At 35.1% G+C, this 12210-nt stretch overlaps 1 protein-coding gene across 1 annotated transcript; it reads right to left on the bottom strand.

Moving 5' to 3' along the window:
• Positions 1-4145: 4145 nt before the first annotated feature.
• LOC111717294 (serine/arginine repetitive matrix protein 1) lies at positions 4146-11885 on the bottom strand (the record flags this gene model as incomplete). The annotated part of the gene is given in 5 exon segments (XM_023492793.1): positions 4146-4591; positions 4647-6447; positions 8074-8128; positions 8580-8660; positions 11386-11885. Coding segments are annotated over 5 exon segments (2682 nt in total). The 3' UTR covers positions 4146-4160.
• Positions 11886-12210: the final 325 nt, after the last annotated feature.

The raw sequence follows: 12210 nt of genomic DNA, 5'->3' as shown, positions 1-12210 counted from the left end.
AAAAAAACCATACTTTATCACACTACATTTACTAGAAGCATCTTGTTTTTATGTCGACATTTTGACATAACTGCGTGTCTTTTATTCAATGATAATGTTCTATCTGCAAGGATATAAGGTATATCTGCATGTATATCTACCTGTATATATACATGATGTCTTAAAAAACGGGGAATAAGGGTCTACAGACTCGTTTGAAATTGGATTTCAAGATTGAGCCCATTTTTTAAAATTACGTACAATTTCCGATTCAATGAGTCCAATCTTAGGCTTCCAGATATAAAAATAACAATTTTAAAGACTTCTAAAGTTTCCAACTGGAGTGAGTAAATTTGGTAAAAATAAAGATAATCCCCGTTTGCACATATGGGTCTATGCAGACTTGTTTGTAATCGGATTTTCAAAATTGAGACGAATTTTTAATATCTAGCATTTCCGAGTCAATTAGTCCAACTTTTGTCTTGCAGATCTAAAAATAACAATTGTACTGTAATATACTGTAACCTAACATTGAATATAAAATTGTGCAAACGGAGATTATTTTTTACTTTTTACTTCGCTTCAGTTAGAAACTTTAGGAGCCTATAAAACTGTTACTCTTAGATCTACCAGCCTACAATTAGACTCCTTGAATTGGAAATTGTACAGTGAATCCCAGATATATGAAAACAAAGCAAGAGTTTTTAACATGAGTATCGTTGATATTAAATTCTTGATATCGATATCCAATGTAGGCACTTTTGAATTTGGGGATACATACTTGATCCCTCAATAAAAGTTATCCCTGAAAGATATAATATCAACGATACTCACGTTAAAAACTCTTGCTATGTATTGATATATCTAGGTTTCACTGTATGTAGATTTTAAAAAATCTTGAAAATCCGATTACAAGCAAGTCTGTAGACCCTTATACAAAATTGTGCAAACAGAGCTTATCTTATTTTTACCAAATCTCTCACTCCAGTTGGAAACTTTAGGAGCCTATGAAATTGTTAGTTTTAGTTCTACAAGTCTAAATTTTTAAATCGCAAATTGTACGTAGACTTTAAAAATGGCCTCAATCGAGTCTGTAGACCCATAATCCCCGTTTTTTTTGAGATAGATAGATAGATAGATAGATAGATAGATAGACAGAGATATAGATGGATAGATGGATAGACAGATAAAACATAGACAGAGAGATAGATAGATAGATGAAAACATAGATAGATTGATTGACAGATAGATAGATAGATAGATAGATAGATAGATAGATGATTGCTAATTATCTTGTTAAGATGATAATTATAATATATCTTGTTTAAATACTGTATGATTATTATGCAATGTATAAGGAATGATTACACTACAATTCATGCATAACTATTGCATAATTAATGCAATGCAATGTTGGATGCTTTATCATTTTTGCAATATTACTGAATATTTTGCATTATGCAGATAGCTCCGACAATGAATGGGTTAAACATGAAAAAAACTTTGTTAAATATATATTTTAATAACACTTTATACCCGATTCCACATTTTACTAAATAAAAATGTTTTTAACTAAAGCAATTTTGAAATATATTTTTGAGAAAAATTTCAGGCTTCGGATTTTTGCATAAATGGTGGGAGCAAGCAAGTTATTAATCTTTAAAGAGAGAGAAGAGAAAATATCTTAGACTTTCGTTTTAATTTCCATGGTGACCCTGCAGTTAAAGAAGAGAATGCCCGATTTACATTTCTAGCGAAATCCGGAAGTTACTTGTATATGAAACAAGAAATAAAACATGAACACCCCCTCCCTCCTCAACATCAGCACGCCCCCTCTAACATGAACACCCCCTCCCTCCTCCTCTTCATCATCAGCACGCCCCTGTAACCCCCCTACATCACCCACTGCACTGCACTGGCCGGAGAAACCGAAAGGAAATAAAAAAAATCATTTCCTGTTGACTCTAAATATATAAAGGATGCATAAATTGAATGGGAGGATGGATAATTACTAAACATTACAGAAAATTGTTCAACTCGAACCAAGGAGTATGAAATAGAAGGGAGATACAACTGACGCGGCCCGCTTTGCAGACGGGTACTCCATTTGCATCAGAAATATTCAGAATGGGTTATTGTAAACGCGGTAATTGTACATTAGACAAATATTTCTTATACAAATGGAGTACCGTATGCAAAGCATGTATAATCGTATGGTAGGACGGGCCGCGTCAGTTGTATCTCCCTTCTATTGCAGCCTTCTTGACTCGAACTGATTAAAACATAGATAACATAGATATAGAGGAAAGGGAGAAATAAATGGATGGAGACAACCATTTCAAACTATTTGATCTAACAAAATATAGTTTGAAATATAAGGTTGCAAAGATGTATGGATTAAAAATTTGACTCTATGTCAAGTGTTCAATATTTTGGTGAGTAGTAAGGACAGAATAATATATAAAGGTTGAATAAAAAGTATTAATAGAAAATTATTGACTTACTAAAAACATCAACTGTTTTGGACTGCCTATTTAATATGTTATTAATGAAGAACTTTAAGTTTTTTTCGATTTTCAGATGGGGCTACAAAAAATCACGAAAAATTCCTTATTGCAAAATGTTGTTCTCTACAAGACTGCTTAAATTACATTATGCGAAATATTTACTCGATCTGGAAAAAGATATCTAGGCAATAGGCTTTAACGGAGAAAATTCAATACAGTATTAGATGTACATGCACTGTACTGCTTCTTGAATTTGAGCGAAGATGAAGATTTTCATAATAAATTCAAATATAAACATGTCTTCATCAAAACTTCAAAGCTTGCTTTACGTTTATCTCCCTTGGACAGATATTAGTCACGATTTTGATCATTGAAAACAAAGAAACAAAGCCTTCCGAACAACTTGTTTCCAAATACATGACACTTAAAATTGCCTTTAAAATATGTCCTCTTTTTGGTTCCAAAAAAAGTAGCATAGGAGCAATAATTATTAATTAAATTGTTTGTATAAAATTTAAATTCTTTACAACTCCTCTCCTTCTTTTAAAATTTAAATAAGTTTATTTAGCGCCAAAATGTGATGGAATAACATTTTATGATTTTTAATATTTGTTAGTAACTGTNCCCCCCCCCAGGCATCTATTAACAGCTATTATCAAGTGGACTAAAGGAGAAGGAAGCTATTCTCCTGTTGTCATGTTTTTATCAATGTAATTACAGTGGTCTTCAATACTTAATCCGTCCAGTTCAAAATAAAATAGATAAATAATAATTTGCAAGATAAAAATCTTGATTAAATCTTATCAAGATTGAACAAAATCCTAAGCAAAAACCATCTCTTGATTAAAAATATTACTAAAACCATCTCTAGATTAAAAATATTACTAAAACCATCTCTAGAATCGAAATATTACGAAAACCATCTCTAGAATTGAAATATTACAAAAACCAACTCTAGATTGAAATATTACTAAAACCATATCTAGAATTGAAATATTACTACAACCATCTCTAGGATTGAAATATTACGAAAACCATCTCAAGAATTGAAATACAACCCATGATCCCAAAGGTGTGGGAGGGTGATTACATATATTATGGAACCCTGGCAGTAACAAAAACCTTGTATATATAATATATATACATAATTCTAGACATTAGACCCCGTATACTGTATACATCTCTCCGTATATACGTTAAAGAATAGTATAATAACAGAATAAGAACAAGATTGCAAAAATACAACAAAAAAACGAGAGAATTAAAAGAAAATGGCGATTTTTCTCATTATTGATGAAGATAAAAATATAGATAAAAATATAAAAAAACATTCTTGTATTATTATATAGATTATCTCCAAGTTTTAACACCAAAATAAACCCATACTACTAAAAAAGCAGCATTTTCCGTAAGAAATTTGTTTATCAGTCTTATTCAATTTTTCAAAAATGATTCATTCTTCTCACATTTTCTGTTAAGTTCCGAAAATCGTAATTTAGACCAATTAGATCTAATATGATGTGGGACACCCTGTATGTAAGGGTGTCTGTGCATGTATGTATATCTCTATATTTAAGGATGTCTGTGTGTATGTATATCTCTATATTTAAGGATGTCTGTGTGTATGTATATCTCTATATTTAAGGATGTCTGTGTGTATGTATATATCTATATTTAAGGATTTCTGTAATTACAAATGTATGTATAAAACGTTATGTCCATAGATTCGAGTATACTTTTGAACTTACCAGTATTCCGAGCTGAACTCTTCTCACTCTTTACATTCTTCTTTTCTCCTGAACTCGAACCTGTCGAACTTTTCTTAACAGAGCTCGAGATCGTCTTGGCGGAGCTCATTTCCACTTCGGCGGAGCTCAACACCTCCTGGGCGGAGCTAATGCTCATTGTGGTCGTCATTGACTTGCTTAGATTCGAGTTAGAACTTGCAAGCATCGAAGCTTCGGTTTCGAACTTCTGTATTACAGATGTGGCAGATATCGAGGTTTCCTCAACTCCTGATTCGATCACGCTAGCCGAGAGAGAGGCGGAGTTGGACAGAGTGGCGGAGCTTTTAAATACCCCATTCTCCAATACCTCGGCGGAACCTTAAATAAACAAATTAAAGAACATTTCACAATTTGTTTAAACATTTATACTTACAGTTAGAATTAGTGTTAGATAAATCCAGTTTTGTGGAACTGAGTTCTAATCCTTCCTCTCTACAAGCTTCAATCCGTTCTATTGTAGCTTTGTCGGGCTTAGGAGGAACAGGAGGGGGTTCCTTCTTTATACTTCCAGCATTTTCGTTCTTTTTAGAACCTACCGTGTTTTGATCCTTCTTTAACCCCCCTGTGTTTTGGTCCTTCTCAGATTTATTACCAGATCTGGCCTTAATCGGCTTGGTTTGTAGATCCTTAATTGGGGCTGAAGCTTTTTTCAGGCTGGCAGACCTTTTTAGGGAAACAGTGGGGACAACAGGGGTTGGCTTGGCTCGCATGGAAGATGTCCGTTTAACACTGGGTAGACCTGGATCCTTATCTCCGGGTTTCCGAACCCTACCGGAGCCAGGTTTAGGTTTAGTCTCCGACTCTGTTGACGAATCTCTAGGTCTACGTGGAGAAGGGGTTCTATCCAGTGGTTGTCGGGGTGTAGTGCTGCTTCTCTGTCCTTCCTTGTTCATCGGAGACGGACTCCGGGATTTATAATTTATCTTCTCTCCCATATGGGACAACCAGGCTCTGGTAGGAGCTAGAAATCCACCCTTCACGTTGACCTCGGTAGGTTTAGATGGAGCGCGTTCCGTAAAACTTGGATTTCGGGAAATCTTTTTTGCAGTTGGTTTCTCAGTTGAATTTTTCTTAGAGTTTCGAGCATTCTCTAGTGAGGACATGGAGGAGGTGGAGGAGGATGAGTGTTTTCTTGGATCTTCGTCCTCGACAGGATTCTCCGCAGTTTTAGGTTTAGGTGAAGCTGATTTTGTATCCATCCCTGGATTCCTGACTGGAGATGCAACACGTCCTTGTTCAGGAGAAACTTTCCTGGTTGGAGAAACTGTTCGTTTTGGCTCCTCACGCTTCTTCTCAGGTTTAGGAGCAGAACGTGCTCTAGGGTTGCTCCGGGTGGTTCCGTTAGTACGAGTTCCTGCATCTTTGATAAGACCTGGAGATTCAAGACTTCCGTTTCTTGTTTCGGTTCCTCCTCCCTGAGATTTAGCTCTTGGTGCTGAAACATCAGATGGTTTAACTTTTGAGATAAGTTTCGGAGCATTCAAAGTTGTTTTCGGGTCGGAATTTCCGAGGTTTAAGATTGTCTTGTTGTTTTCTTTATTTCCAGATGAAAGAACCTTCCGGGGTTTAGTTGGTTTATTCTTCTTGTTCTCCACCTTATCACCGTTGGAGTGTATACAGCAGGACTCAGTGTTTATATTTGAGAGTTCTAGTTCTCCTTTACTCTGCTGTAGTGCTAGATCTCTTATCTGATCCAGGCTCAGCTGTAAGTACTGCGGTTTCTCTGAACCCATGACTATGCTCTGTCCAACTTTTGAAGATTTTGTTCTCTCTTTCGTAGTGCCGGGACCAGTTTTTGCTCTCTTATCTCCTTCCCTTTTAGTCTGCTTCACCGCCTCCTTTTTGGATCCGACCCCTGGTTTGGCAGAATGGGTTGTTGGATGTGCTGGTTGGTTTTGTGTCTGCAGGGTTGATGGATTGGTTCGCTTCTCTTTTGTTAAATGAGAAGGATGGTTTGCAGATATGTTTAGCGGACCAGGGATCAGATCTATTATCCTCTCGTGGGATTGTTTCCGGGTTTCTGTCATCTCCTGGTGGCACCCTAATACCCCCTTCAGTTCCTGATGGGACCCTGATACCTCCTTGAGGTTGAGTTCTGCAAACTCAGGAAGTTGTGCTCCGCGTCGTGCATCCAGAATTACTTGATCTTCTACACGGCGCAGTTCGTTCTTTACCTACGAGAATGCAACAAATCATATTTAAATTAAATGAGTATATACCCACACATAATTCTTCTTATAAACAGTGAGACCCATGAAACGTTGGAATATGGAGACGAATTTAATGATTTTAAATAGTCCACCATGAATGTAAAACAATAAACATTGTTAAATTCAGACTTAATACATTGATTTTCAAGCCACTGGTAAAACCATTAACTTTAATCAAGTGCACTTACAATTGATTCAATTTCGTTCTCCTCTTCCACAGTACTCTGGGCCCCACTGCACGTTAATAGTTTGTTACTAGGGGATTGAAATATAAAATATCGTTTTATCAGCTAGTGAAAAGGCAATTGATGATGATGATTTAACTTTTAAATGGTACCGTTCGCATTTTTGAAGGAATTTTTCTAATTAAAATATATTCGTCGTTTGCACTGTCTAGGTTTTCTTTGTTAAATGGACTGTCGGAGTAATGTCAGATGATCCTTCAGCGAATAAAAAGAAGAAAAAAGGCATGCCCGATTTGCAACGGTACCCCTGAATGTGAAAATAACGTCTTTTATTGCTTGAAAAGGTCTTCTTTCTGATGATTTCTCAATTATTTACGAAGCAAGTTACTTTTGCAGAGAAGCCACAAATGAAAATACATTTCATTTGAATAACAGAAACATGGACCAGGATATCTAGTTTATTCTTTATGAGACAGGGTACTCTCGTGAATCGGACTAATGGAGGTTCACTAGAAATTAAGTTTACAGTACATTTTAATAAATACAAATAAATACAAGCAAAAAACAGGGATTGCATATTCTTATCTATAATGAAAAGAATCAAGCTAAAAGCGATACCATTGAATCAAAAATATATTCATGAATAATAAATCATTGGTTTAATCAGTAGTATTTTATCTTTTCAATGAAACCTAAATGAGCATTAATAATCTCCCCCTCCCTCCCTCCCCCGGATAGATCAACAAAATAAATATATTTTTTACGTCATTCTTGAGTCTAATCATGCCTTCATTCAGCCATGCTTACAATCTGCTGCATCCTTATTATTATGCAAATGAGAAAATAATGAGAGGAAAAAAGAAGAATTATTTCTAAAAACCTCGGAATAGAATAAAAGGATCTTGCGTGCGCCCCCCTCCGGCCTCCCTCCTTCTTCTTCCCCCCCCCCCCGTTCATCAACTCATCTCCCCGCTGTACTTCTCATTTTAAAACATACTTTTTCGTGGATTTTGTAATTTGGAAATTAGCAAAATTTGCAACAATTTTTTAAAATTGAGCTTTGATTTTCAAGATGTATTTACTATTCATGCATTTTGGTTCACTTAGAATTTAGAAATAAATCATAACAGAACAATGGGTGAAAAATATGTAAAATTAAAAGTAAAGATACTGAACGCTTGTTTTAAATTGTGATTTCCTATCCCTATATCTTTGAAATCTGATGCTGACACCCATTGGTATTTAAAACGTCTGAACTAGTTGATCTAGCAGAGTTTAAAGTTTAAATAAGAAAAGGTCTACGTCATTAGGTTGCAAAGATTTAATAATTAGACCAACTACATGATGAGGCTTGTTTTTAGAGGATCTAGAATTTAACAGATTTTAGATGAATTACTCCACCTACCTTCTGAAATTCATAAACCTTGTGCTGAGCCTGTGTCCCTGTATTACCGAGTACCCTGAGAACCAAAACTATTTTACAAGATGTCCATTGTAAACATACAAGGGCGTCTTGATAACTTAAATCTTCGGAAAAAAAACGTAATGGACCAAATAAACATATTCGAATTATTTTCAGCTGGAGATAAAATATTGTCTTTCAAACATAAAATTGAAAAAAATTCGTGAGCTGCTTATTACAGTTTGAAGCAATGTGTCAAAAGAATTTATTATTTCAATTTCAAAATTCGATTAGAATCCTTTAACAATACCTGAGTTGTCTCATATAAATATTATATCTTAACTAACATTAACTTGATTAGAAAATTCTTCTTTGGTTCGGAAAATCTTCATTTATAAAACGATATTTTGCTTCAAGAATAAGTAAAAAAATGAATACAATGATCTTTAAAATGATATTCCATAATATTTTGATCACCGAATATAAAATATTGAAAAACTAGCGGTTTCCTGAGAATATCCGGGGTGTGAGATAGAGATGTTCGCTTGTGGATTAGGTAATCCCTACTTCCGGGTTCAGCAGTACTTAACCTAAACGGATAAAGGATTAGGTAATCCTTACTTCTGGGTTCAGCAGTACTTAACCTAAACAGATTATAGGATTAGGTAATCCCTAATTCTGGGTTCTGCAGTACTTAACCTAAACGGATTATAGGATTAGGTAATCCCTAATTCTGGGTTCAGCAGTACTTAACCTAAACGGATTATAGGATTAGGAAATCCCTAATTCTGGGTTCAGCAGTACTTAACCTAAACAGATTAAGGATTAGATAATCCCTATTGTCGGGTTAAGCAGTTCTCAGCCTAAACGGATTAAGGATTAGGTAATCCCTACTTCCGGGTTAAGTAGACCTTAACCTAACTGAATTTCATGAATTCCAAATAAGACCTATTTTTTGCATTTTTACAGTGCTTTGCATAAATGAATTTTCTTATCGCTATTTCATTGCAACCTGATGGTGTAAATCTTAGAAATTTTAAACTTAGACTATTTGATCTAACATTAATTGGGGGGTCCAAAATCAAAATTAAATAGCAATTTTAGAATTCTTCAGAAATTATTTTGTAACAAAAATAAAACATAATTTTATTTCTGTCTAGTCCTATACTCCTATAATACCTGGTAGGATTGGATAATAAATATATTCTTGAACTCAACTGTCAAATATTTAAGCGGTATCATTTATATTCACTAAAAACGAATATATTCTTAAACTGGGGAATGTACATATATGGAGAGTCGATGCATGAATTCAAAGAAAAATATCTGTGCCTTAAAAACCATCTTGTATAATGATTACTCATAAATATGAAACTTCAGTTAAAATCAAAGACAGACAATAAAAATGAGGATCAGAGAGGAACTGATTTCTTATTTGTAGTCTTTATATCTTTGACTTTTCACTTTTGATATTTAAAGCTATAAATTCTGCTAAATCAAATAGTCAACGTGTGTAATATCATGATATCAAAGGATTATACCATGAGGTTGCAATAAAATAGGGATTACAAAATCACAGTTTGTGACGAGTAATCAGAATTGCAAGACGTCATAACAGACGCATTAATTGTTGGTGAGCAGATCCCCCCTCGTACGCCCCTGATTACCAATACAATTTTGAATCCTAATAACGCCACCAATTTTGTTTAGCATTTCGAGATTTAAGATCAAACTTGGTTTGTTTTGAAAAAGTAAATTTTTCTACCTTAATTTTATACACTGAAAAATAAATAGATTATCAACAATAAAAGATAAAAGAATAAAGATTAAATAGACAAATCAGATAAAACATTTTTAATTGATCTTGACTTAATCTGGTCTAGTAGTCTATACAGTGCAATAAAGTGATTTTATTTTATCTAATTAGAATTCAAACCAAAGAAACCGAAAATACAATAAAGTTCATAACATTTTAAAATCAGGACCTTTTGCATCTTGTTTTGATTTTATCAAAATGACACAAAACTATAAAGTTTTTACCAATTTTAATCAAACTGAAAATCTAGCACCAACCTTTTAAATTTCTTAGTTAAAAAAAATATAGAGAATACTAAAGAAAGCAACTAGAGGAATAAAAACACATCTGGACTTGGTACAAGGTATATTCCATAATCACAGGGTGCAGGATTCAATGCACACGTTTAAATCACAAATCATAATGTCAAAAACATTCACCGGTATCACAAGCTTGCACCTGAAATAGTATGTATCCATTCTTTATCGGATATTCTCCCTAATCAACAGTCTACGCTGAGCCTAAACTGAGGATTGGTTCTCTTTATTAGACCTGCAGTGAGTGGGATTAAAACTGGATTTTAAAACCTTGCGTGTCACAAATTCTAAAATTTTCAGGGTGGTCAGAAAACTAAAAAACTATTCAGCACACATAAACTTATTTGTTGAATTATTGCAAAGAAGGAGGATAGGTGAAATGTCCAGTGTTGACTAAATAATTCTGATAGAAGAAAACACAATGTGCCTAGAATAAATCAGTTATTTGAGGACTAGGGCTGTGCAAAGTGTCTGTTTTATATTATTTCAGTTTGAGCTAACAACTGAAAGCTTGGATTAAGTCGTTAAATGAGACTGAACCAACAACAAAATAAATAGTTTAAATTTTGAGTAGGATTGCAGAGGTTTCGTTTTTTTCGTTTCCGGTTCAATTCGTTATTTTGAAAGGTCCATAATTTGTCGTAGACTAGCGAGGAGTAGTCTTGATGTTAGTAAAATGTAAATATACACTAGCGAGGAGTAGACTTGATGTTAGTAAAATGTAAATATACACTAGCGAGGAGTAATCTTGATGTTAGTAAAATGTAAATATACACTAGGGAGGAGTANAGGACAAGAGGTAGTCACCCAGGACAAGAGGTGGTCACCCAGGATAAGAGGTGGTCACCCAGGACAAGAGGTAGTCACCCAGGACAAGAGGTGGTCACCCAGGATAAGAGGTGGTCACCCAGGACAAGAGGTAGTCACCCAGGACAAGAGGTGGTCACCCAGGATAAGAGGTGGTCACCCAGGACAAGAGGTAGTCACCCAGGACAAGAGGTGGTCACCCAGGATAAGAGGTGGTCACCCAGGACAAGAGGTAGTCACCCAGGACAAGAGGTGGTCACCCAGGATAAGAGGTGGTCACCCGAGACAATAAAGTGGTCACCAGAACCATTTAAGTGTTTACCCAGGAGAATAAGGTTTTGAATTAAACTTTATTATCCCAGCTGAGACCAAATTCAATTACAATATAAATTCTACCTGGTGGCGTCTAGAGTTTTTTCCAGCTTCTCCAGGCTCTCATGCTGTTCATGATGTACCTGCTGTACATATTGTTCATGATGTTCATGGTGTTCATGGTGTACATGCTGTTCAGAAACAGCTGAATCTAGAAGAGCAGTAACCTCAGCAATCTCAGCAGTGCTGTACTCGACAAACTCAACTGATTTTCCAGAAGCTTTGACAGTATTCACTTCATGGACTTCATGGACATCTTCGATCTCACCAATCTCTTCGTGGATCTCTTGGACAAGAGTACTATCATGAAGTTCGTGGATTTCATGAACCTCTTGCATTGCATGAACTTCCTGTGCATCATGAGCTTCCAGGACTTGTTGTACGGCACAAATCTCTTGAACGTCGTGGATTTCATAAACTTCATCATCTTCATGAACATCTTGAACAACATGAACCAAGTGGGATTCCAGAGCAGAGTGGAACTCTGTGGATTCATGTAACTCTTGGACTACCTGAGAACTCGCCTGAAAAATCAAGTTGATTACATGTGTTTAAGCCCAATGCATCAAAGCACAAATCCAGAAAATAGAAGAGAAAAAGTCTCCTTCTATTGCTCCCAAGCCTAAATAAATCTTTTGTGGGAAAAAGTTTGAATGCATGAAAGTTAATGTAGCAAGACTAATTTTGATTTTAACCCAAAAATTGCAAATATTGGAATATAAAAATGGAAATTGCAAATATCTACTTATTTTTGCAACCTATTATTTTCTATAAATGCATGAAATGGCACATCAGTCCTCCAATTAGAATTTAGAGCGCGTGTAAGTGTAACATACACATCAAATATTA

This window comes from Eurytemora carolleeae, unplaced genomic scaffold (genome assembly GCF_000591075.1).
Source record: "Eurytemora carolleeae unplaced genomic scaffold, Eaff_2.0 scaffold2495, whole genome shotgun sequence".
Taxonomy (NCBI): domain Eukaryota; kingdom Metazoa; phylum Arthropoda; class Copepoda; order Calanoida; family Temoridae; genus Eurytemora; species Eurytemora carolleeae.
This window is presented reverse-complemented; position numbering and strand designations above follow the sequence as displayed.